The sequence below is a fragment of the Epinephelus moara genome, chromosome 12, assembly GCF_006386435.1.
Source record: "Epinephelus moara isolate mb chromosome 12, YSFRI_EMoa_1.0, whole genome shotgun sequence".
Classification (NCBI taxonomy): Eukaryota; Metazoa; Chordata; class Actinopteri; order Perciformes; family Serranidae; genus Epinephelus; species Epinephelus moara.
In genome coordinates, this window is record NC_065517.1 from 39,604,116 (window position 1) to 39,631,762 (window position 27,647).

The 27,647-nt window shown below is 41.5% G+C and overlaps 2 protein-coding genes across 5 annotated transcripts in view; one reads left to right on the forward strand and one right to left on the reverse strand.

The window, feature by feature from the left end:
- evlb (Enah/Vasp-like b) overlaps positions 1–27,647 on the forward strand; it is an 88,656-nt gene that overhangs the window by 58,093 nt on the left and 2,916 nt on the right. For 3 of the 4 annotated variants that reach the window (XM_050058169.1, XM_050058166.1, XM_050058167.1), the window contains 11 exons: positions 690–858; positions 4,574–4,751; positions 17,216–17,282; positions 21,219–21,286; positions 21,410–21,657; positions 21,818–21,918; positions 23,556–23,595; positions 23,961–24,012; positions 26,445–26,502; positions 26,596–26,656; positions 26,799–26,856. In XM_050058169.1, the coding sequence (XP_049914126.1) occupies positions 690–858; positions 4,574–4,751; positions 17,216–17,282; positions 21,219–21,286; positions 21,410–21,657; positions 21,818–21,918; positions 23,556–23,595; positions 23,961–24,012; positions 26,445–26,502; positions 26,596–26,656; positions 26,799–26,856 (1,100 nt within the window). The remainder of the gene's footprint in view (positions 1–689; positions 859–4,573; positions 4,752–17,215; positions 17,283–21,218; positions 21,287–21,409; positions 21,658–21,817; positions 21,919–23,555; positions 23,596–23,960; positions 24,013–26,444; positions 26,503–26,595; positions 26,657–26,798; positions 26,857–27,647) is intronic. The other variant, XM_050058168.1, reaches the window with a different exon arrangement.
- LOC126398660 (vascular endothelial growth factor A-like) overlaps positions 1–27,647 on the reverse strand; it is a 193,839-nt gene that overhangs the window by 1,032 nt on the left and 165,160 nt on the right. The window lies entirely within an intron of this gene.

Below are 27,647 nucleotides of genomic sequence, written 5' to 3' on the forward strand. Positions count from 1 at the left end.
CCTATGAGAAAGCTTCCATTTGTATGTGAATTGCATTACACTTTAGTAAATATATATTTATGAAAGCAATAGTTGATATTTGCTAATAAACAACCACGTAAATTACACATTGTAACTTTAAGTATCCTGTGACCGGTCAAATGTATCTTGCGACACCTTGAAGAGCCCCGACCCTAAGGTTGGGAATCAGTGGTTTAAATGTTGCTGTATGTGTTGCAGTGTGTCGATACTCTTGACTGTCTTCTGTTACGGAATCAGCACCTGACCTGAACATAGGATGCACATACAAATACCTTTATGGATCTTAAATTCAGACCAAGTTACATCACAACATTTTTCATCATTTTGCACTGACTGAAAAATTCAGAATATATTTCCATCATAGAAGGAAAACTTTAATTTTATTTCTTTACAAACAGTAAGTTTTTATGTGCAGTCACAAGTCTTATCGCCGTTACTGAAACACCTACAAACAGGTACAATACACAGCTGTGTATCAACAACTCTTCTCTGAGGCTCACTGAAAGAGTTTCTCACAAACAGATGTGGCAGCTTGATTAAAAAAGGGCATATCAATAAATCAGTAACTCTTGGATTATAGTACTGTATATTCTGATTCACTTCTGAACTGATGAATTCAGCTGTGATTAACTCTCCCTCGACTCTGTGTCTTCCCATCTCCCTCCCAGTGAGCAGAGTATCTGCCAGGCGCGGGCCTCCGTCATGGTCTACGATGACACCAGTAAGAAGTGGGTGCCCATCAAGCCTGGACAGCAGGGATTCAGCCGCATCAACATCTACCACAACACTGCCAACAACACCTTCAGAGTGGTGGGCGTCAAGCTGCAGGACCAGCAGGTAACACACACTCAGCAGATGTCGACATGTGGGACGTTATTTTCAGTCATCCAGTCACCAGAGAGAGATTTCATCGTACAGTGGGAGGATTGCAACATTCACGACACTCGGGCTATTTTGGGTTGTGATTGTGCGTTTTCTTCACTAGAGGAATGTTTAATAGGAGGAAATAGTGGTGCTTTAAAACAGAGACAAGTGTGTGTAGAGAAACCTTATACCTTATGTTGGTCAAAGTCAGTGTGTGTGTGTGTGTGTGTATGAACTTTAAAGGTCGTTAGTATCACTCATCCTTCTCAGTTGTGACATGACTGAGACCTTCTTCCTCTCTGTCTCTCCAGAGGCAAAGCCGTTTTCCTGTCCACTTCCAATCTGTATTTTTTGACAATATCCCTCTAAATTTTCATTGTATCTTCTAAAATTAAATTCTCACTCTTTTGGTCTCCAAGACTGGCCTGAGGTTGGGGATATTACCGTGTTTCAATTCAGTGTGTTTCCATCTAGCTTGGTGCTCCGGAATTAAATCCCATCTTAGATACTGTTTATGGTCAGCATTTTTGTGCAGTAGCCATTCAATGCATTTCCATTTGATAGTTTGTTTTTTGGTCGTGGAGGAGTCTGTGATTTCCTGTGCTGCATTCAAAGTGCCAATCTAAACAATACATGCATCACACTGACTGCGACTAAATATGACCACTAACATTCCCATGAAGTTTATAGGAGTGATTTGACGACACAGATCTGAACACGTTTTAAAAGCAAATATCATTAAAACAACCAGAACTTTAATTATCTGATTAGTATACACTTAAAATTACAGAGCATATATTACAACAATACAGATACTTTTGGTTGTAAAGTATTTTTCTCATCTAATTTCATCTCATTCTCTCTTTTCAAAAAGTTGTCACACACCCACCACGTATGAGTGACAAAAAATGCCTACCTTCAAAGGAATATTTAACCCCCGACTGATCATTTGTATATTAATTACACACCTTGTCTTTTGTTGAATTCATGATGAAAACTTAGTTTGGTTGCCTCCATGCCTCCATATTGAACGAAGAATCAAAAAAAACTGAGAAAATTCTTGATGATTTGGAGGAAAAGGGGGCCGCGTGTAACTGCAGCAAAGCCCAATCAAAAACATCCATTTACAAATTCTCACACAATTTGTTCAGAATAATCCAAGTGTCATTTATCTGTATGCTCAGTACTTCCCAAACACATACATTCTCACTCCGACATCGTCACACATTGACGTTAGGTCCACATATGACGTGCAAGGTACCCTGGGTGTGTTGGTTGATGACGTTCTGGGACACTGTGTCAACTTCAGCCTGTTACATGCATTGTCTGTTTTCAAAATACGCTTCTGTTTTCACAGGAAATGTACAGTTTGCACACAGTCTCTTTCAAAATAAAAGCACTACGTCAGTACAACACTGCAAACTGACGTCTTTTTTTCTTCAACGACAAACGCACGCAGTGGGGTTTAGGAAAAAAGAACAACGTTTGTCTTTACCATCATACGAGAAGCGAACACTGGCATCCTGGTGAAAGTCAGTGGTTGTTGAACCCATTAAGGTCCGTGTACTTTGCGGCCATTCGTTTTTCGTTTTGAAATAACAAATTGAAACATGGAAAACCAACCATTATCCGTTTTTTGTTTTGAAATGACCAAACGAAAAAGGAAAAAAAACATCCGTCTCCTGTTTTTTATTTGATAATAAAGAAAACAAAACCAGAAAACGAATCGTTATCCATTATCCGTTATCCGATTTAATTTGGGAATTTAAAAAAACCCTGTGGGAAACTCCTTTCTCTATTTTTCACCACGAGCAAGCCACCACTTTTTTTCATCCTGACAAGCCCCTGCTCAGCACACCACCTCCGCACATTCCTCTCAGAAAACCTCCGTCTCGTTCCAAACTGGGTACATAACAGAGCAGCGATATCAACACAGAACATTCCATTTCTTCTATTTTCCGCAATAAAACCTGCATATTCATCCAAAGACATATTGCCGCTGGGGCCCAGTGCCGCCTGACGCTCTCTGATAACGCACATCTCTTGACGGGTTGTTCGTGGAGCACATAAGATCTATGAAATGTACATACAAAGCATACATGTACATTTCCTATAACTACTAGAATATTGCTTTATCTGACATGTTAAACTAATAAATAACTTTTCTAACTAATCTAGGTCACTCTACATGGACAGCAACTAACAGCATACCACATTACACATTACATGATGACATTAAATGATATGCAATACGTGAATTGATAAAAAGTTTTATTACCATGGACCAAACGTTCCTTTTTGTCCGCCAGTTTTCTGTGAAAGTGACGTCAGTTTCAGTCAAGTCGGCAACTCCTGTTCCAAAATTATCTCCGAGTTGTTTTTCCGACATGAGCGGGCGTTCATGTGTATTTTCCCAGTCGGAAAGTCATTTTTCCAATTATTCCGACATCACATGAATGCAACTTACTGGTCACAGAGAGGAAACTAACAAAAAATAGAGAAAGGAGTTTCCCACAGGGTTTTTTTAAATTCCCAAATTAAATCGGATAACAGATATCAGATAACAGATAATGGATAACGATTCATTTTCCGTTTTCTTTTCTATATTATCACATAAAAACACCTTAACTTTGGTTTATTTCCTGCTGTGTTTCCCTCTGGTACCGCCGGGCGCAGTCAAACAATAACGGTATCATGCCAACATGAAAGGACGGCTTTTTTTTGTCTGTGTCTGACGCCGAAAGTCACTGACCAAGTGCCGGATATCGATGACTTTGGAGTGAAACACGGTTGCATTGATGTTTTAAACTGTATATTTTAATAATATTTTAGGTCTACATGTAAAAGCCCAACTAGGGACAAGAGTTGAAAATTAGCTATAGCTATAAACATCAGTACTCTGTATTGGAACTATATTAAATTGCATCGTCCTTATCAAATAGAATGAGATGAAATACATTAAGAAAATACAAGAAAAGAAAAAGAACAGCTTATCCACGCTTTCTTTGAACACAGGAGCTGCTGGTCTACTAGCTAAGTTTAATTTACAGCTCAGTTCCCCGTTATAAAGGGCTGTCTGTTTGGGAAGTACTGAGCATACAACTGGATAAAACAGACTTGGATTATACTGTACGAGTTTTGTGAGAGTTTGATATAGTTTTTCTGTTCTTTAACCCACCGGCCATTTATTTCAATTCATCAAGAATGAACTTGTGGATGCTTCTTTCACCAGAGGCATGCAAGAAAAAATATTCCTTTAAGTTGATGTCAGTGATTAACTGTGGCAAAAACAGTTTATGATCTACAACTGTGTTTGTTCCAAATCATAGCTCATGATGTAAGCCACATAAAACTTGTTACAGGTGACAAATAAATCCAGAGGCTTTTACAGTCAGCTCTGAATCTGTCTTTACAGTGGAACCATTGACATTAAATCATTTTAAACACAGAGCAATCAATTCTGTGGCAGTTAAAGATCTCTCTGCCAGTAACAGTTATGAGAACTGTAGTGTGTCGTGTTGTATTTATCTCCCCAGCCGACCATCTGTAGATGTGTATCGTCCCTCAGATAAAGGAGAGGGATGGCTGTTTAAGATAAATGCTCCGCAGGGGAAATTCTGTTTCTCTTTACTCTCTCTGTACTGCAGCTCCGTCTCACATCTGCTCTCCTCTTCCTCCTCGCTCACAGGTGGTTATCAACTACTCCATAGTGAAGGGCCTCAAGTACAACCAGGCCACCCCGACCTTCCACCAGTGGCGGGATGCCAGGCAGGTCTACGGCCTCAACTTCGCCAGCAAGGAGGAGGCCACCACCTTCTCCAACGCCATGCTCTTTGCCCTTAACGTCCTCAGCGCTCAGGATGGAGGTGCGTTTCCCCTCACTGCATCACACCAACATGTTGCACACAAGATAGCACACATGGAGTCAAGCTGAGGAAGACTGTTATGGAAGATTTCCTTATTTTAGGAAGAGCTCACTTATTACCTGCCTGACGCTCAGCTTTCCATCCACAGCATCAGATTGTATTTATAGTGCTCACATATGGCCAAATCAAAAAGCAGATCGAACTTAACAGCTGACAGCTTTGGAAAAGTTTACATCAGCAGATGAAATGCTTGTCAGCATCTTGATGAAGGTCATTTTAGGGGCAGGTGTACGGTAGCCAGCAAGGACAAACAAGCTACAACAGCCCTATAGATTTCCATTAAGAGCAAAATGATGCCAAGTCAGAAACACATACGAAAATCCAAAACAAATACAACAACGAGATGCACTGTAAATGAATGGAAGTGCTATATAAAGCCAAAATAAATCAGTTAACAGCGAACACGCTGCAAGTACAGAAACAATGCTTAATCAAAAACACATAAACCCCTAAAACAGATGCAACAGAAAAACACAGCAGATGTTCTCCAGTCCTCTAGGGGGAGCTACGTTAATATGTTGCTCCTTTACAATATTATAAAAGACAAAGGCCAAATGTAAAAAACAAAACAAAAACCTACCTTTTTATGTTGCGTCCTCAAATTTGTTGTTTTCAATGTAGATGCGTCTTCTGTAAATATCAGTCTGTGATAAATCTGGAGGAGAAGTTGATCATGTTAGTGCAGGGCTACCCAGAGCTTTACATCTGTCCCACGGACGATATGTTTGGCCCAATACACACTTAAAAACAGCGCCTGGAAGAAGGTCAGCTCTGCACTCAGGATTTCTAGTAAGTAGGCTATGATTCAGTGCTGGTTATGGTCGCCCTTGAAAGTTGGCACAAAGTAGACATAAGAGTAGCGCCCAGTGCCTGACCTTGCATATTCCAGGCGGTTAAAGGTGTGACATGTGCACAGCCCCTAACGGGCACCTTATCCTAACCTTTTCACCTGAATCCCTGAGTGCAGAGCTGATCTTCTTCTTTATAAGTGTGTAGGCCTATCGTCTGTGGGACAGATGTAAAGCTCTGGGTAGCCCTGCATGCTAACATGAACAACTTTTCAGTGTTTGTCAGACTGAATATTTACAGAAGAAGGGAAAGATATCTGTCGGCTGTGATTGGTTGTTCCTCGTCACATGACATGCGGTGTGCGCTGCTTTGTCCCAAAAGTTGAACTCTGTTTATGTTAGGGCGCTCAGGAACAGGTGTGAGCCACGATGGCGTCACTCTGGCATTTGATCGCACCTGCCGTACATCTATGAAAACAATGAATTTGAGGTTCCAGAAAACGGAGCATGTGTACGGTCCCTTAAAAGGAAATTTCGGTTTATTTCAACCTGTCTCCTATCGTCCTAAATTTTTTTTCAAGTGACTAGTGACATAAAAATAATAGTTAGCATGTTAGCCGTTAGCCTAGATACAGCCGGGGCGCATAGTAGCGCAAAGCCGTGCTTTGGAAAGCAGAGCTAAATGGTAAACAAACATGGCAGCACACCGGTAAGGTAAGACAACACGTTTACATGTCGTTTTCTATATGTTCTCTGACATTTATCCTAACGATATGAGGCGGTCTTTGTGGAAAAAAAGCTTGTTTAGTGGACTAACTTTGCACTTGAAGGTTGCCCGTTCACTTACGTTTTAACAGGTCTGACGCTACTATGCGCACCGGCTGTATCTAGGCTAACGGCTAACATGCTAACTATTATTTCTATGTCACTAGTCACTTGAAACAAATTTAGGACGATAGGAGACAGGTTGAAATAAACCGAAATTTCCCTTTGCTCCTCCTCAAGGCCTGGAGAAATTCTGCTGTGTTTAGCTGGTGTATGCAGCATTTTATATTTTGTCTGTTGTTACTGTATGTGTTTTGGATTTTCGTGCGTGTTTCTGAAGCTGCAGCACATCACTCCTAATAAATATGTTTCGTTTTACAGGTGAGTTGGCTTGTCTGTATCATAAAAGTGAAAAGACATCTCCCCTTCAGAGATAGCAATCAAACATGTATATTGTCGCTGCAGTAGTTTATAAATCCAGCCAAATATTAATATGGTCAATATCAATAATGCAGTAGAAACTCAGCAGAGTGCAGCAGAAAGTCGCTGATGGACTCACAGTGATTTAGACTGCTGCTGCTGCTGCTCTGTCACACATCTTGTTTTACACTGTAGCAACAGATTCATAACTCCCTCTGCCATCTGGGGCATCGGTTGTAGGTTTGTCATCACCAACATCATATTATAATGATAATACTTTTTCTCAGGCTACTAAACAGCTGAGGGTGTCGAATTTCTCCTTGTAGATCAAGACACAGTTCTGTAAGTGTGCAACCTGTTCTCATACTGACATCCTTTAGCATTTGTATGCAATGCACCGAGCTTTCAATTAACTCCCTGCAGATTCTCGTAGGTGTTTTTATTTTCCAGGTCAAAGTTGGATGAAACTGTGCTTGAAACTTTACAAACTAGAAAGAATGATAAAGGTGTCACTTTCCCCTAACAAAGAGATGCAACACAACTAAAAGGAGGGTCAGAGAGATGTCAGTCAGGTCTGCATTCCTGGTTTCAGCCTTAAATTAAACAGTAAGCCTTTAATATTGCAGCTAGAGCAGCTTGGTTTGACACCCAGTCCCCTCTACTGGGCACTCTGGAAAATAAGTCTTGACACAAAATCCTCAGCAAGTGACAACCACATCTAAGAATATCTGAGTTCTTAAATCTGCTGTAAACCTTTTTCACTGCAAACATCCTCGCGTGTAGCAGAAATAAGAGCTGTGTATTTTTTGCCTCCTCGTCTCATCTCTCCTCCATCCTCCTGCTTGTTACCTGCAAATCGATTTCAATGTGCAGTCTTAAAGGACACCTCAGTTCCTAAAATGCATCTCGAGGAGAGAGGAGGGAGGAGACTTGCCAGAGGAGTTATGAGCGAGGACGCACAGCTGTATCCTTTGCTTTAGTCTTTTTGGAGCCTGTGATGTATGAAGGAGATGCGGCACACAGCTCATGATGCACGATATACATTTAGACAGGGCCTAAGACAGGAGGAGAGGAGGCAAGGAAAGGAATCAAGGATGTTCAGATTTAGAAAAGAGAAGAGCCTTTTGTGTATGCTGGCTCAGTGGTATGGCTTCCTGTGACACACCAGTAACGAGGCATCATTAATGCTATTAGTTCCACCTGTGTTTCTCCTGCTACAGTCAAAACATGGTAAAAAAAGAGTCTATTTAAAGTCTTGTCTTAGTGTTGAATACACATGCAAGAGAGCCAAGCTCGTCCTCTTGAGCTCTGTGTGTGCATGAGTGTGTGTGATAAACAGAAAGACAGACACGTATAAATTGGGCAGTGATAGAATGAGAGACGGAGAGGCAGAGTGAGTGTCACAGCTTGCCACTCATTACTCCAGCTGCAGCAGCAGCAGTGTGTCTCCCCCTGCAGTCCCCTCCAGCCTCTTAATTAGAATGAGTCATTGAGAAGACGTCCCCCGGGTCCCGTGCTAGAGAGCAGATCTTTTCATCTGCCTAATAACATGGGACGGGGAACAAAGAGGCTCGAGTGACAGCAGCCAAACACAAGTGCACAAACACACACGAGGAGGATACACACGCTCGACAGATAGAAAGACTGATAGCCTCCATGCTGCCAGCTCGCTACCATACAGCAGCAGCTGCATGAAGAGATACAATCTGAGTGTGCAGGGGTACCAACACTATCACACACACACACTGCAGACAACACATGAAATAAAAACAGCTTTCACGGTCATATGTGTGTGTTTGTGTTTATAGAAGAGAGAAAGAGCCAATTATTTCTTCTCTGCTACATGGCAAAACATCTCACTTCATCACGTCTGTGTGCTCAAAGTGATTTTATAAGACACATTCACACCTTGTAGAGCAAAGATCAGGATGATGTGAGATGGTTCCTCGGATCTTAGCAGGTGTGCCTGCCCCCTCTAGTGGTAAGAAGGTCAAAACCTGACCTCTTGTCCTCGATGTTCTCACATTGCAACACCAAGTAAACACAGTGGATTGTGGCGGAAAAAACAGGCAATAAAAATACAAAATGTGATAGGTACGCAGGGGACACTTTCCCCTCAATACTTAGACTATGTGCATTTGTCGATCAACTTTTATTTCCACCGTAAATTAATTCCAAAAAGGCACAAATCGGTGCAGGAAATCAAGTGTTTGATGCTCAATTTTTTCTGGCAGAGGACCCCAAACTCCCCTTTACATGTGTTCCCCATCCCCCAGTGTTCAAACTAAATTTACGCCCTTGTAAAGTACCGTTGGGGTTATTCCCATGCCTGTTGTCATAGTCAGACAGACACTTCCTGTCACCTGTAAATGACCCCTGTAAGGCTGATGTCAAATTTAGCTCCAGGGCTGAAATCATTATGAAGATCAACAGATTTGGGGCAAAATCATGAAACGAGTAAATATACAAAATAATTATGAGAAAATTAAATTTTTATTTCATGAGGTTGAGCTGAATACTCAGATTAAGTGAGTATCTGTTAGGTGTCTTATAATGGATCGTCCAACTAAAATTTGTCAGTATTCATCAACATAAACCATGCAGCGCACACTGAACTGAATTACTGTAATTTTTATTCAGAGCAAAAAAAGCATTTTGCCCAAGGCTTCTTCAGGTTTGCTCAGCACAATCACATGTGACCCTTGAGACCGGCTGTGCAGAGGGAGTTCTGTTTACTTGTCAATATCCATATTCGCAAAAAGCTCTCTTACTTTTGTGGTCAAAAATGATCTGGAGCTCACAGCAACTTCTGATCAACCCATTTCAATTTCAGGCTTCAAATATCCAGTCCCACCCTCCCTCTGAAATTTAAGACAAATTTAAGAAGATTTTTGTTTCAGTAATCTATTACTAACTCTTCATACTAAAACATATGAGAAATATCTTCCAGATCAAACCACTGCTTTTCAAACTTTTTGGGCCCAAGGCACACCAAAGGGCAAGCCCAAATCTGTATTTATATCTGTGCACAATAGCTATAATGTGTGTTATCACGCTTATCACCACATAAGACAATAAAAATAAGAAAAATAAGCTTTCTTGATACTGTCTACTTCTCTTTTCTTTCGGTGGTAGGTCGTCTTCCGTTGGTGCTTTACTGTAATTTGCTCCATCCAATGAAGTGACCCACTGTCCCGCTCAAAGCTTTCTCCTTTTAAATGTTATCATCCCTCACACTGGCTGCCAATCAGGGCTTTTGATGTGTCACACACATAAAGATCCCATGTGCGAACGGCGACAAATAGATTCCCAGTGTAGGTTTTTTAAATTAGAATAAATTCAATTACATTATTTAGCTACAGTTTTTATTATGAAATGGGTGCGCACAACATACTGAAACAGTCAATTCAAAATTCATTCATAACTTTTTGTACAGGCCCACCTGACTTATTGCAATAATAATAATGTGTGGTCAGCACAAAATCCCGCGGCACACCTGGACTGGCATTTGAGAAACACTGGATCGCTGTCCTGTAAAAGAGAAATAAACTATTGCTTTGGAGCCTACAGCGTGCAGACCTCTGCGCCCTGTTGTCAAGTTTTGTCTGTAAATCTAATTAAAATTACTATTTGAGAAGTCTACTCAGGTAAAAGTAAAATAAAGTGCATGGATCATAAATCACTCAAGTACAGGTTACTTCCATTTTAATATTTTTAGTGTGTGCAGGCCGGTGCAAAATAATAAGAAAAATGTCACTTCTTTTGTTGAAGTAGATCACTCCATTTCCTCCTCTCTACCCCCTCTTACTTATCATAACATCAAAGATTAACGTTACACATGAAAAATGAACAGAGCTAATGCTAGCTAACAACACTTTCCCCTACAGTATGTGCTACTGACTTTGTTGTGCTTGGGAAGGTTTGAAGAGGAGTTTTTAAAAGCGGAGATCTCAGGTGGCACAGAGAGCACATGATCATGTAACTGTTGGCTTTTTTAGATCTTTAGTAAAAAACTGTGGCCAGACGTGGTCAAGGATTGTTGCTGGAAGCTGCCTCTCATTTCTTATTCTGGGTTTTGTTCCACTGTCCTTGCATTGAGGTCAAAAGACAGGTGCTGCTTCTTTTTCTTTCAGGCAGCGATGTAGCGAAATAAAAAGTAGATTAATGGCTCAAAAATACACTCAGGTAAAGAGTAGAAATACAGTTAAACAAGCATGAAAAGCACTCATTCCTAATATTGTGTAGCTTGTAACGTGTTACCACCCCTGCCTGCAGCTGAGTACTTTTGCCTGGATGTGTGCATACTTGATTTATACTTCTGCGTTGAATCAACACCAGAGCCTACGCCGTAGCCTGACGTGCACCTCCCCAGAAATGTAACTACACGTCACAATGACGCAGACCTCCTGTCTGACCCTGTAAGCTGACACCATTTCCCTCAGTGGAAACAAAGCTTTTATTTACTTTAACTGATTTATCCTGGCTTCATATGAGCAGAGGAAATCTCCGCTCATCGCTAGGCTAATTTATACAATGTAAAATGCCATAGGCTTGTGCTAAAAATATTAGCATGTTGTATTTGTGGGGAAAATGTGTCCAGATAAAGACAAGTGTTTGTCTGTGAATGCTGCGAGTTATAGTGAAGCTGATTTGTGTACTTGTGTTTGAAACTGTCTCTATTAAGCCATGTTTAATGTGTGTTTAATGTGTGTTTTGAATCAACTAAACTTTACAGCACTTCATAAAAACTCCGCCGCCGAATAGTGTTTTGGAGGTGTAACTGCAGAGTGACACAGACGCACTACTGTACAAGTATAAATGCTCACAACGGTGTAGGCCGTGTGTAGGCTACAGCGTAGGCTCTGCATAGAGCTGATGCACAAGTAGAGTAAATTATTCTTTGAGCAATTAAAGAAACTGTTAACAGATTGAGATTCATAGTTATTTTTGACCTTGGAAACAGTAGCTGACACAAATGTCACCAGAACATTCACTGAGTAGCTGTTTTAGACCTTTCAGTCATATCACACACAGTCCTCCTCAACAGATGTGAAGTTGTCATGGAAACTTAGATGTTGAAATTTCCACATTCTGAGCAGAAAAATCTCAGATCTACAGATGTATTGCAAATGAGAATAATCGTAAATTCCACCTTTAAGAATCATTCGTCATTTAGTTCAAAGTGTTTGATCCGCTGTCTGCAGGTCAAGCACCAGCTGCAGTAAACACAACACGTCCATTGTTTAAGTGACATTTTGATCTGGTAGCTGATTGGACGATCAGGCTCGTTCTGAACCAGAGATGAATGTGGATCAGCTCGCTGTAATATTTGTGTGTGTGTGTGTGTGTGTGTGTGTGGCACTAGGCTGCGCAGCCTGCAGACAAACCCGACCTTTTGAAACATTAACCAGAGATGCTCGCTGTGCTGCTGCTGCCTGGAGGTGTGGGTTACAAGAAGATGACAGATGATACTGTGGCTGGGAAGAGGGGGAGGAGGAGGAGGAGGAGGAGGAGGAGGAGGAGGAGAGGGAGGAGAGGCAGGCAGGTGAGGGGAGAGACAGAGAGGTAGAGAGGGAGGTGATGGAGGGCGAGAGATGGTGAGCGGGGAGTGGGTCTGTCAGTGCCTCTGTGTCTGCTACAGCCGGTTCCTCTTCTTCAGCATGTCCTGTAGGTACCACAGCTCTCAGTGTGTGTGTGTGTGTGTGTGTGTGTGTGTGTGTGTGTGTGTGCGTGTGTGTGTGTGTGTGTGTGAACTTCTGCATGACAATTATTATCACTGCAGGTTTGTGTGTTTGTGTGAATAGCATATGGAAGGTTGTGGGGTGCGTTCCTACGAGTGTGACTCATGGTCAGCCAATATAATAACTTCATAGCAGAGGCCAAAGACATTAATATATTAATCAACCTCCTGTTTTTCTGTCCTGTTTTATTTAAACAGTGTCGTATCACAATGAAAGCATTTTGTTACTTTTCTCTGGTAAAAGACCAACTTCAGTAAGAACAAGAAACAGTCCATTTTAAAGTTATTGAGCCACCACAGTAGGAAGAAGATTGCTTCTCTGATTTGTACGGCTTTCAAACAGCTGAGAGGAGTTTATACATTATTTTAGGTTTTTAAAAAAGAGACTTAAAAATAAATCGAACAAAATTTTTCTGATTGAAGGATGGCAACATTCACTCTGTTAGAAAGGTGATTTCAACTGGCATTAAAGACACTCAAGTAAAAAGTAAAAGTGATTTTCCCGACTTAACCTTTTTTAACCCTTTGAATCCATGATTTCTTACAAAAATATGGGAAGAAGGCAATGAGCAACCAAAGAAAAGATGATCCAAAAATATTCAAGAAATTAGTAAAAAAAAAAAAAAAAAAAGAGAGATAAAAAAAAAGAAAAAGAAAATTTAAGAAGAAGAAAAATTCTAAGATTTAATAATATTAATAATAATAATAATAATAATAATAATTTTTCTGATTTTTTATTTATTTGTTTTGCAATTTGGGGGACATTTTCTACCATGTTACCCATTGCCTTTTCCCCATGTTTTTTTGAAGGAACTGCACCAAATTGCTCAAAGGTTCAAAGTTTAAAATACGTGTGAAAGGTGTCTGAAAGCAGCACACGAAAACTGATGTCGTCCAAAGGTTAAACCATTCTTAAACAGCTTAAACAGCTGACTAGAATACACCAGTAACACCTGAAAAACTATATATAAATAACACAAGGTAACCATGTAAAAGTGAAAAATAGAAACATAGATCATACTTTAATTAGATCCCGCCTCACTGATCACTACCATGAGATCTGTGAAACCTCGATGTCAAATGATGCGGCTTCTTCATGAGCTCACCTTGTGTCTTGTCCTCAGTAACAGTGGATGATGAGGGACCTGCTGCTGTTCCTTTCTTTGTGGTTGGCTCTCAAACAGAGGGTCATATATGGTTCATGATGCGAAGCTTTGCTGGGTAATATTATTAGATAATGTTGATGATGATTAATTTTTTTTTAATTCAAAAATATGAGAGCTTCCAGTCTAAGCAACACACATCACTTTTCTTGTGCTGCTTTCAGACGCCTTTCACAAGTATTTCAACCTTTGAACCTTTGAGCAATTTGGTGCAGTTCCTTTGAAAAAACATGGGGAAACAAAGGCAATGAGCAACTTGATAAGAAATATACCACAAATTGGCAAAAAAAAAAAAAAGTTGAGAAATTTATTTAAAAAATTGGTACAGAATTATTTCCCCAGGTCATTCCCTTGTTTGATTGTATTTAATTTTTTAAATTAATTTTCTCTCTCTTTTTTTTTGACCAATTTCTTGCATCATTTTTTCTTTAGTTGCTCATTGCCTTCTTCCCATGTTTTTGTATGAAATCAAGTCAACCTGCTCAGGTTTCAAAGGGTTAAATGTGAAAACATTTCTTTTACTCAGTATATAGGCGTCACAGGTTGCCTCTTATCGGTGACATTTTATGCTCTCAGGCCTAATTCTCATCACAGAATATGAAAAAGTAAAATAATCATAATAGTATTCACGGTCCTGTGTTTGAGAGAAACACATTTGTAACTGTGAGTGTGTTTGTGTGTGTGTATGAGAGGAGGTATCTGATAGTAGGCGTGAGTCAGGTCTTTTGTCGTGCTGTGCTATTTTTGGGTTTCTGTAACTTGATCAATGGCGGCCATCAGCGCCGCAGAGTGACTTCCATTAGAGCAGTGAGCGGTGGAGAGGATCGTCAGTGAGTGTTGACTCTGAAACAACCTCACTGTGTCCAGCTGTAAAACTGTTTCATAAGGGACACCTTTCATTGGACAGAAGAGGTCAGGCTCTGTGGAAATGACCCAAATGGAGAAGGATAATATTTTGTTTTGGAAACATTGTCAACTTTCTGTCAGCGTTTCATATCTAAGTGTCATAAATCAATAAAATAAAAGCCCTTACGCTGCAAGGGTTCTCGTCTGGTCCCATAACTTGAAAAAGGCTTCATCCCATTTCTTAATTTCAAAAAGAGGCCGGTGCCAAACCACAAATGTGAGCATAAATCCAGAGCCTCTCCTCTGAAGCTGTTCTCAGGAGGAACAATGAAGATGGATGTCGCCACAGAGGAGTTCAGTGACAAGAAAAGTTTCACTGAAAACTGATGATTCGCTCTGATTCGATTGTAATCCCTGCGTCGACGTCTTTTTGTCCTCATCTTATCGTGTCTTCAATTAATTACGTTCCCTATCTGGCTCTCCATCTGCACATCTCACTTACGGTGTTAAACGGATTACATCCCAATGCCTTGTAGCTCAAATCACATCATAAGCAGGAGGAGGAGATACCAGAGGGAGTCACGAGTCTTTGATTCTGAGCCTCCTCTGCTGTGACTTCTTTACGTCAGGAAACTAACTTCATGTATTTAACTCAAAACTGTCCGAGCTGACTCTGATGAAAGGAGCAGGGATGAACCATGTTTGAGTTTTTATGATATTATACAAAAATCTGAAGGTGAAAAATGGCTCAAAATTTGAAGTCAGATCTCTCGTCTGTGAACTTTGACCCCAGAGCAGATGTTACAGGAGCTGCAGTGTGTTGTCCATGTCTCGGAAACCGCAGACGACAGAATTTCCTCTGTTTCTAATTTAGGGTGGTCTGTTTGGAGAGAGCAGCTCAAATACTCTCCAGACGTCGCTCTGGTTTTACTTTCCATGACACTTAACACACGGACAAGCTGCATTTCATCACAGAGTAACAAGAGAGTCGCCGAAACTGTAACATTTGTCACTTTTACTCTGTTTTTTCTAACTTACATATCTAATATTTTCAGGCAAACGACCTACATGTGTCACTTAGAGTATTTCAATAGAGGAATTAAACTGGATGCCCTGATTTTGCAACTGAAGCGTATTTGAGTCTCACTTGTATCAGTTTGAGCTACTAAATATTAGGGCCCGACTGTTTTAACGGTCGGCCGATTTAATCGGCAGTGAAATCTGGCAGGGAATATGGTGTTTTACTTAGAAATGATGTCCTTGTGTTACTTTTTGCACTATAACCTACCTCTGTTAAATTGGCAATAATAAGAAGAACTCTGGTACTGTGAACATACATGTGAATGTCTTAATTCATGTAGACTTTGCATGATTATTTTATTTCCCAGAGGTGTACTGCCTTTTTGCACATCATATTTTTGATTTATTTTGTGTTCAAATTGTTCATATGCTGCTTGTTCCACACAATTTCTGATAATAAAAGTATTTGAAAATAGTAAAATGTTCTTCCTTCAATTTATATCTTTGTAACGAGTGTTTGAACTATATTTAAGCCATCAAAAGCAGGTATTTCGGGGGGGGTTTAAATTGAAAAACGTAAAAATTTAATCGGCCGATATATCGGTTATCGGATTTTTTTATTCCATAATATCGGAATCAGCATCGGCCCCAAAAAATCCATATTGGTCGGGCCCTACTAAATATATTTCAGGGCAAATCAACAATGTTTCAGTCAAGCAGCTGTTTTTACCTTGATTTCAAGTGGTGCAGTGGAGGGTATACTCAGGTATACGGGGTATACCCATTTCTTTTTGTGGCCGTTTACAGTATATTCACCTATCAGCCAAAAAGCCATTGTAATATATAGGAGAGTATGCCCACTTCCTCCTCTGTAACCTACTCATCTGCCTAGTAGTGCACCCACCTCATCAGCTACCACTACACCTCTTTTGATTTCATACCAAAACTTAGTAGATGTAGTAGTCGGCACATCTGTGTACGTCCTCCATGATCACACCCACACAGTTAGCCAATTATACAACCCTTATCTGATTTAGAATATAATGACATGACATCTGACTGAACACAGAGTGGGTTTTTGTTTTTATTTAATCATAGAACTAGGGCTTCCCCCAACTAAGAATTTTCCTAGTCGTCATTTAGTAAGTAGTCGTCATTTAGGGCCATTAGTCGACTAGTCACCTGCATGTTTATGATATTAATTCAATTATTAAATAATATATTTTGGGTGGGGCAACACAATGGTTTGAGTTCAAGGTCAGAGAAAGAATTTAGGTATTTCTGCAGCTAGAAAAACTTTTTACACATTCACAAACTTAAATTTATCAGAGAATTATTTAGAGAGAACATCATTTTACAAGCTCAGAATATTAATGACTCTTATTGGATGCATGCTTCTGGGGACACCAGTGAGTTACTGCCCACTGAGCCCTTGACGGTCAAAAATGTAGCCACACCCAAAGTCACTAAGTTTACCAGCTGCTATAGCCACACAGTCCATTTATATTTGCAAGTTTGAAAAAACAAGTGCAAATGCAAATTATTTGGCACTGGCACTGATTTCATTGAACGTTACACTGCTGGTGATGGATTATTAAGGTTAACCTCACTTAATCTGTGCTTCTTCTTCTTCTTTCTCCCTGCTGTAATGTGCGTCTTTAGGTCCAGCTGTCCAGCGCCAAGTCCAGAATGGACCGACTTCAGATGAGATGGAAGCTCAGAGAGCAAGGTACTGAAAAAACTGAAACAGTTTAAAACAAACGTAAAGTCCTCTTACTGATGTGAAGGAGCAGCGGCTCTACTCCAAGCTCCAGCCGTACTAATGAACCTTCATTAATATAGGCCCATATTTTATCTCCAAGTGCACGTCACACACTGAGCGAGCCGCCTGTTAATGACGCTGTGGGCTAATGGGCATGTAGCTACTTCCATGTTTCAGATGATACGTCATGTTTGTAGTCGACCAATGAAGATGAGTTTACATATCACCTTGGGTTCGTCCTTCACCTTCTCAAAATGATCCCACACTTTTTTTTCGGGATTTCCTGCCCGACATGTTATTAACTAGCCTGTGGAATAACCGCAGGTACCAGCCATGGACATTAGGGACCATACACATGCATTGTTTTTCTGCGACTAAGCGACCAATGAAATCTTGCCAACTAATGACCGTTGTGGTCGACTAACGTTTGCCCTAGCAGAGTGTGAAACAGAATGTCGAGCTCCGACATCAGGATGGTCCTGCCAGGCTACCGTAAGATTTTCAGCCTGTTCAGAACATTTAACTGAATCATCTCCAAACCAGTGGACGACCTTTAAGTGAACTGAGTCTAAATGAGTATAATGTTTAGGATTATGATGGTGAGTGCAGCCCCATGTGTGTGTGTGTGTGTGTGACAACCTGTTACACAGAATATGAACTCTACCGACTGACAGCTGCCTGTAATGACTTTTATTTCTATTCTCTTTCATCCCTCTCTAATACCCTCAGTCTGCCTCCCACGGCTAACACACATGGGGAACAGTCAGATAAAGACAGCGAGCTTAAAAAAAAACCCAAGACGGTCTTTTTTCTGAATTATGGTGGCACATTGAATAATCCAAAATAATGGATGAGTAGTACTGGAAATGATGCTTGAGGCAATTTCCATGGCTTGCTGAGCGGCCTGCCTTTCTTCCACTCTGGCTACGTTTCCTTTCTCCCCCTCGGAGACACACTCAGGCACAACTAGGTCTTTGTTGCTGTTTTTAAACCTGTTTCAGCTCTGCCTATTGGTTCATCCAAATGCCAAATGCCAGAGCTTAAGAGAACAAATATGATGGGAGTTACTGCTCTCTCTGACCCCGAAACTGAACCTCTGGCACAAAGGATTACGTCTGTGATTGTGAGGGGAGATCGTGTGCTTATGCGTGTGGGTTTCGGATTTGTGCGTGCGCACGTGTGTGTCAGGGGACGCAAATTAATTTGACTGAGCTCTCTCCAGTGGTAGCAGGGCAGCATTGCTCAGCAGCTCTGCTCCCGCTGCGTACTCCACTGTCACGTCGGAGAGGTTGCTGGCTCAGCACTTCTCCACTCCGATGCACAGCTGGAAAATTCCACTTCCTCTCCATGAGCTGTCTCCTTTTTCTCTCTCTCTCTCCTGAGTCGTGACACACATATGCTTCTCACATCAAAGGCAGAGATGTGAGGAAAGATGGGGAGGGTTTGATGGGAGCTGGGAGCGGGGAGGTTGTAAGGTGGAGAGTGGAGATGGACGGAGATGAAGGAGAGAGTGATGTGGGTTTGGACAGACGAGGAGAAGGACGTTTAGCGTGCTGTAGGGGAAACTGTGCAGCAATGCCAAAAAGTTATTTGAACTGTGAAGACAAGTAGACGACAAGTCATGTAAAGTCGACACAAATCAAAGCTGTCTTCAGTGTGATGGCAGCAACAGAGAAAATCAGCCCATCTGCCAACGTTTAGAGGCAGTTTGCACAAAATATTGGAGACGTGGAAACACTGAAGGTGCTCCTGAAAAGCAGCAACTTTAGCTGCAACTTTAGCAACTCCGTAAGCAGGTTTGACACAGATGCTGTGGTGCTGGAGAACGCTGAAGATTCTTCGTCATTCGTCCTTCCATATCGTCCTCACACTTCTCTTTTAGCTCTGCCATTTCTGCCTTCATCTCACTTACCATATTTTGTAGAGTAGCCTCTTTATTCGAGAGAAGGATGTCTGACTTCAAACCTGGATTGTCAGTCCCGTGGAGGTGGGGTCTTCTCACCTCGGCTCTTGGTACTCTGGTCCGAGGAGGCATTGGGCCTTGTGTTGGAGGGTCGGGTATACCTCGTTGCAATTTGTGTACTTCCACTGAGCTATTTCACTTTCAGGTTATGTTTAGAAATGGTTTGCTGTCACATAAGATGGGATGCACTTTACAAGTTTCATTTGAAATAGAAGTTAAGTGGGAGCTCGCATTAAACACAACTCACTCCATTGCGGTAAAACCACGCCCCCGTCATTTCACATAATTGCTGGTGTTTCTTTCTTCATTTCATTCAACTTCGTCTTAAAGTGGGATTTGGGAAAAATGTTTTCAGCATCATGATTTTAAGATTTTAAAGCTTCACTAATCCGTATTTTTTTATTTTAAGAATGGAATAATCGACGTTGTTTAATGTAAAGGGGGTCGTTCGTAGCAACAAACACATAGAATTATCCCTCCTCCTCTCCTTTTGTCTTTACAACCTCCAACTTTATTGTTTCGGTTTGGTTTCACCCCTTTTATCACCCTCATATCTGGCAGCTTGAGGCTTTCAGCAGAAAAGCTTTGACAAATCCACCGCACACTGCACCTGCCCACCACCAAACAACAGACTAGTTGATGAATATGCTTACATTAGCATTTAGCCGCTAAAGAGCCAGATACTTCCTGAAAGTTGGAGTCCAAATCAGAGCTAAAATAAGAGAGCATTTTCCCCGTGCTGTCCAGAAAGACAGACAATTTTAGGCTCTCTTCAGGAGTGAAAGTTAGTTTGTTGTGTTGGTTTCAGAATGATGAAGACAGTAAGAGGACGATTTGATACAAAATAGGACGTAGCTCCACAAGATGGTTATTTTCCTTGGGAACTATCATGTTTTCCCCAAATAATATACAGATTTTTAGGCATTCTATTATGTTAAATGGTTTGAAAAATATAGTTCAGTCAGAAAACTTTATTTCCTTTTGCAGCATTATATTTGGTGGTGTGACTCTGTTCTGGGGCCTCTCTGCGCAGAAAGCCTCTTCCACGCACCTATGTGGAAAGCCTAAGGCAGGGAGAGCAAACCTCTCTGCCCTTCCATGCGCCTACATGGAAAGCCTAAGGCAGGGAGAGCAGCAGCAAAGACCCTCCAGGAACAGAACAGTTGACAAACAGAAATGACACTGATTAGTCAGACACAGCTTGAAAAGGAGGAGCTGGGGTGGAGGCAGGTTGCAGAGGAAGCAGCAACAGGTAGGCCAGAGCAGTTTAAATAGGGCGCCCTGAATGACATTCACCAATTGGTTGCATAGAAAGGAATCATGTGATCTATCAGCTGACTCCCTTCCATCGATCAGCTGCTCCATCAGTTGATTGGGCTGCTTGAGATCAGCTGATGTAGCTGGGATGTGAGCTGAGCTCGACATCGTGTCCTGCCTGAACTAACACTGTGCTCAATCTGTTGTAAATGGGAAGCATGCCCCCAGAACCCCCTTTGTTTCCGCCCCTGAACACCACTTTGAACAATTTACCTCCCAAAACAATTTAATAAAGTAATGATGTGGGCACTGGAATGAAATTCATTTATCTAGTATGTGTTGAAATGATTTGAGAACACAGACACTGATGACACTTTTCTCCTGCGAGGAACAGACTAAAGATCACATTTGTAAAACCTTTATCGTTACTATATTTAGCGCTGCTTGGTCACAGCTTGTGCACAACACAGCCTGCAGTAATTACTGTGTTCGAAGCCTTTTCAGGTTACTTGTCACTTTTATTTGGACCTGCTGATGTTTGAAGTTTCCTCTTGCAGCTTAGAGGCTGCTGAGAGCTGGTTGGCTGCTCTGTTCCTGTGGGATAGTGAAATGACAGGATCACGGATAAGACGTGACATTTGTGATATTAAGTGACCCGCTGTGTTTCCCTTCTGTCCCTTCAGGCAGATGATGGAGCAGCAGCAGCAGATGCAGGCGCACATGGAGCGGGAGCGACGGTCATCCAACTCAGGTACTCACATTAAAGAGCAGCTGAAGTGTAAAAATCTTCTTCATCATCATCATGTGCTTTTGAACATAAACATACAGACAGATCGAGTCGTCTCCATCTTCACATGTTCACCTTTCCCTCCAGGTTCTCCTTTCCAAGGCCACCCTGCTGTGCTCTCTGTGGCCCCCCCAGTAATACCTCCACCAATGAACATGGGCGGCCCCCCTCCTCCACCACCACCGCCGGGACCACCACCACCATCAGCAGGGGCGCCTCCACCTCCTCTCCCACCTCCACTTCCCATGGGTGGAGGGAGTCATGGGGACGAGCCCCCCGCCCAGACGGGTCTCGCCGCTATGATCGCTGGAGCCAAACTGCGCCGCGTTCAAAGAGTGAGACCCCGGTTTATCTTTGTGACTTTGATGTCTCGATCAAACTTCTTCAAGTCAGGCAGGATGTAACTGGATTATCTGCACTAGACCTCACTGATACACTCCAAACGTTCACTGTTTACACATCAGAGAAGTAACTTTACTCCTTTCTTCTCCGCAGCCTCAAGACGACAGCTCCTCAGGCGGCAAAAACGATGCCAACCGAACAAGTGGAGGAAGCGGAGGACTGATGGAGGAGATGAACGCTCTGTTGGCGCGAAGGTCAGAGCAAAGAGAAAACCACAAAACCATCCTGCAGCCACATTAGATACTAGAGGGGCACTCAGTGAGCGCAGACCTCCACCAAGACAGTCCAGGCGCCTGTAATGTGCAAATCTGCAAGCACAGCCAATATGTATGTACGGGACAGCGAGTAGGCCATTATTGTGAAATGAAACCTGAGAGTGTGAGGCAGGACTTGAAGTCTTCTTCACCCTGACGGGGTTTATTCTGCCACTAATGACCTACTAATTCAATTACAAATTCAACTGGGCCGGATTTTAAAACCAGGAAGTGTAGATGGGCCGGATCCATCCAGGTCCAGCCCTTGTGATTTGTTCTGCTATTATTATCATTATTGTTTCCCGTCAGCCTGTAAATGCCTTGGACCATCACAAGTTGATAAAGAGCCCCCCCCGTTTGGTCTCTGGGGCCCCAAACCCCTTTTTTTGGGACATGTACCTTGCGAAATGATATAAATGCAAATATTTGGGCAGTACGACGGCATAAATAGTCATACAAGTATGAAATTTGGCACAGAGTCTCCTGACACAAAAGTGAAAAGTGGCAAAATAAGATTATAGGGCTTGGTAATGACATTGAATGTAGTTTTAAAAACAGCAGTACTTATTGTTTTAGTTTTGGAATTTAAAAAAAAAAAAAAAAAACAGCTATCAATGTGCAGAACCATAATAAGCGGCAATAACAGTAACCAAAATAACCCACTTCCACCAAAGTCCATAAAAAATGTTTAGGAAAAGACACTGGACGTATTTCTTTAACTATTTGAGCACAGTCCAGATGCTTTTAAAAGCTTCTAAGCAAAGTCAGATCTGTTGGTAAAGACTGTGTGCCACCAACTGAGTCAGTCTGCTGTACATTATTCAACGTACTACATGGCTACTTACTAAATAAATCAATGCAAAATACTGATTTAAAAATTAATTTATCAGTTGAAAAATGATAGTGTGCTTCCACTTCCAAGCCTCTATGATCAGAATTGCAATCATAGCAATAGTCTGTCATCCATAGCAACAGCCTGCTCATCGGAAATAACAAATTAAACAATAGCGTAATTGCCCAATAAGAATTGAGTATCAAAAAAAGCTGTGTAATAAGTCTGCATGAATTGCTACAACTATTAAAATGATGTCAAACAAGTGCTCCATTACGACTGCAGTTACTACATGTGTAGGCTACCCAGAGGATTACTGGAACCTGTGAGTGTGGGTTGAATTATAGAGTCGTCGTATTTCTACATTTGGCTGTTTTGTCACAACTGAACTTACTACCATCTACTGGATTTTAAGAAGTATGCCAGTTATTCCACCATGGCTAAATGCCCCATTGCGCTATGTTAGTAAAAGTAAAAAATAATTTGTGTGTCTGCCCCAGGAGTCTGATCCGCTCCGAAATATATTTGGTTTTTCCACCAAGTTTCATAAAGATTGTGCCAGTTGTTCTTCTGTAACCCCACTGACAAACAAACAAACTAAACCTCCTTGGTGGGGGTCATAATTGTCACTGAAGCCTTTAATCAATGTGTGGTTCAGGATCCATTAGTGAATATTACACTCATTAAAACTCTTGACACTGGATGACATGCCCTGTTCTTACGTGAGGCTTCTTCTTCCCCCCAGAAGGAAAGCAGCCTCAGAGAGGCCCGAGGACAGCCAAAATGTGAGTGAAGAGAAAACACTAATGTTTGTAATTCATGAAGCTGCTGTGATTCACGAGGACAATTAGGATGATGATTGAGGCAGGGATCGTGGTGATGTTGGTGGTGATTAGATGAGCATGATGATGATCAGAGTTATTTTGATGTGTTGCAGTTTTCACTGCTTTAATGTGATGAAAACAGAGACAAACTGAGTCATAATGAGGATTACTGCGACGAGGTAGAAATGACAAACAAAGAAATACAGATGAAAGAAACCTGTACCGTAATTATGTGTTAATAAATGAGAGTGTCTATGATGATGATGATGATGATGGTGATGATAGAGGGGGGAGTGATGCTTAATAATCTTTGTGTCTTTCTTTAGGATGACCCAAATTCTCCGTCACCCAGCACCCGGAGTGGACAGAACGCCACAGGTGGGGAAACTGAGCACACTGAACTAAAATGTTTTATGTATTTTCAACAACTTGGGAATCTCGTATCGTCTCATAGCAGACACAGACAAACACATCTGATTGAAAGTGGAAGAAAGAGGCTTTTGTGTTTTACAGCAGGTTGGGAAGAGTCTGTGTCTGTGTATCTACGTACAGTATGTCTGTGCACAGTGTTCATATGTTCTGGGGGAGGGGTTGTCTTTAGAGAACAGGGGTTCTAATGCTTATTGATACACTTAAAGGGACAGTGCACCCCAAAATCTAGAGTACGCATGTTTCCTCTTACCTGTAGTGCTATTTATCACTCTAGGTTGTTTTGGTGTGAGTTGCAGAGTGTTGGAGATATCAGCCGTAGAGATGTCTGCCTTCTCTTCACTATAATGGAACTAGATGGCACTCAGCTTGTGGTGCTCAAAGTGCCTCAACATCAATGTGTCTTTCCATAAATCATGAACCAGTTACTCAAGATAATCCACAGACCTTGTTGTGAGCAGTTTAATGTAGGAACTATTTTTTTTCTACCGAACTACACCCATGTATGACAATGCAGAAGGAAGTGTGCGTCTACTCGTGACAGTGCGAGATGTAAATATTAATGGTGTTCTAAGCTGAGCTAGCAGTAGATGCACGCTTACTTCTGCGCAGTGATGTAGTCGGCGGGTGTAGTTTGGTAGAAAGAAAGTAGTTCCTACATGTAGTGTAATTTTGACTTTAATACCAGTACCAAGTTTAGTACCATGATACTTTATACTCATTCATTCATTCATTTCCCGTAACCCCTTCTTCTGTTGGGGGTCACAGGGTCACACTGGGCAAGAGGCGGGCTACACCCTGGACAGGTCACCAGACTATCACAGGGCTGACACAAAGAGACAGACAACCATTCACACTCACATTCACACCGCTCATGATATATGATTCATCAGATACTCAATACCTAATAGTTTAGAAACATCAAGTCCACAAGGGCTGATCACATTTTGTTGCAAAACCATAAGATTCACACGTTGTACAAAGTATGTTGATAATGAAATCTTTTTATTTCACTTTAATGTCATACATACCGGGGCAAATTATTAGTCTGTGGTTAAATTTATTCGGTCAAATGTTATTATATTTCCTATTATAGACCTGCCCTGCACAATGCCCATGTATTAGTCTATGAACAGTTCTGAAATGACAAACTATAATTGTACCAACAGGACTTTTTTTCTACTGGCTGTTCTTTGTGACATTTTAGAGCCACCATACTTTAGAAGCGACATGAAGCTCGTACAGTAATAGCCATAAAGATAAAAATTTCATTCACTTCTATACTATTTAGCTACTCTGGCTGTCACAGGCACAAGCCTCTTGTCCATGAGTAGATGCACCCTGCCTTCTGCTCACTGATATGATTGACGGGTGTAGTTCAGTAGGAAAACACTGCTCACAGCAAGGTCTGTGGATTAACTGGAGGAACAGACATCTCTGTAGCTTATGGCCCAATCCCAATACCCCCCCTTGATCACTACCCCTTACCCCTTGGCCCTCGAAATGAAGCAACAAGGGTTGAAATCTTTCCCTAGGAACTGGGACACCACTCACTACGTCACTGCGCTGGTTACGTTCACGCATACGTAACTGTTTTAAACAGGAAGCTGCAAGCCATCTACATTTCCAACCGGCATCTACAATGGAGTCTCATTCATCCTACTGATCACGTTTGCTGCATTCATCATGCTTCGTTTAATAAACGACAGACGACAGGGGACTTCTGCTAGCTAGCTAGCTAGATAGCTAAGCAGCTAACATTACGAGGCAGCATAGTTATACTAGCTGGCGTGTTATCGTAATGTGAAAAATCCAACAATTTTGCAGTACAGGACAGATGACAGACGCCAGATAGTGCGAGCTAGCTAGCTAGCTAACAAGCAAGCTGACGACGGTAACATTAGCTATGTATGAACTTTTTTCCCTGTCTCTTGCTCGGTGGTAGCCATGGCGACGTCTGCCCCTCGCTGGCAAGTCAGCATCTGAAATCCCTCGCTCCGAAGGGCTAGTTTCATACCCACTACCCCTCGTTATGCCCCCTACCCCTACATGCAAAAAGGAATTGGGACACCCCTACCCCTCACCGGAACGCGCAAATATAGGAGTAGGACCAAGGGGTAGAGCTAAGGGGGGGTATTGGGACAGGCCCTATATCTCCAACACTCGGCAACTCACAGCAAAACAATCTAGACTGATAAATAGCACTACAGGTAAGAGGAAAAATCTGCATTTTTGATTTTGGGGTGGACTGTCCCTTTAAAGTTTATTTAAAAATGATATGCAGTTATTCTTGGGAAAACCTAACTGACTCAAAGAAGAGAATACATCACATTTTTTATGTGGAAATGTCATTATACCTGCTGGTGCTGGATGTCTTCTAGATGGTGCAAAGAAGCCGTGGGACCGAGCTAACTCTGCAGACAGGTCAATGGTTTCAAGGTGAGAGCTGGACGCAGCACAGATCATTGGATGCGTCTGTGAAGCAGAGTGACAGCAGTGAATCTGACACACAGTCATTTTTATATCACTCAGGGTACGAACCGCGGGAGGTGGCAGCGACACAGACTCGTTAGACCTCGATAGAATGAAACAGGTAAAAACTGTGACCAAACAAACTTTGTTTTCCAAAAGTTAATTTGTGTCTCACTCCCTGTGTTCAATTATTTCCACATTAAATAAAGAAATGTGTGATGTAGTGTGAACTCTTGTTTCTCTACTTGTTTGTGCCTCATCAGGAAATCTTGGAAGAAGTGTTTCGTGAATTGCACAAAGTGAAGGATGAAATCATTGATGGTACGTTTAATTGTCTCTGTAAACACTAAACAGGGGTGATCCATCAACATTTAGGATCACTGTCTCTCTCCTAATGTATGGTAATGAATGTTTAATTGGAAATCTAACCACAGGGATGATGGGAGCTGGGTGGTTATGTGGAGCTGTGGCCACTAGGTTGCACTACAGGCCCAGAAACATGAACATGGACGCCTCATACAACATGGATAGATAATGTGTGAACTCACAGAGACAAGAACAGTGCTGTGAATAATGCCTCAGGTTAGATCAGAAAAATGTGACTTTGTGTTTTCACATTGTTGGTCAGCAGTTAAAATATGCCCAAAAACATTCATGGGAATGTTTATGACATCATCAGTTCACATCATTAAGAGGCTCAGTTACATTACGTTTTGTTTTGTTTTGTTTTTTTAAATCAATTCATTATTTTGTTTGTGTTGTTTTTTGTTTTATTCATGAAACATCTGTTCCTGACGTTGCATCATGTTCTTTGAGTTCCCTTCAAAGAGGCGCTGGATTCTGGAGGATGAGAGAAACTGAGAGAGAGAGAAAGAAAGGAAGGACGGAAAGAAAGAGAGAAAGAAAGAGAATGACTGAGAACAAGAGAAACTAAAGAGAAAGGGAAAGGAAAAATATAAAGAGAAAGAAAGATATAAAGAAAGAGAGAAACATGAAGAAAGAAGAGAGAAAGAAAGACGGAAAGAAGGAAAGGAAGAAAGAAGAAAAGCAAGAAAGACAGAAAGAAGGAAAGGAAGAAAGAAGAAAAGGAAGAAAGACAGAAAGAAGGAAAG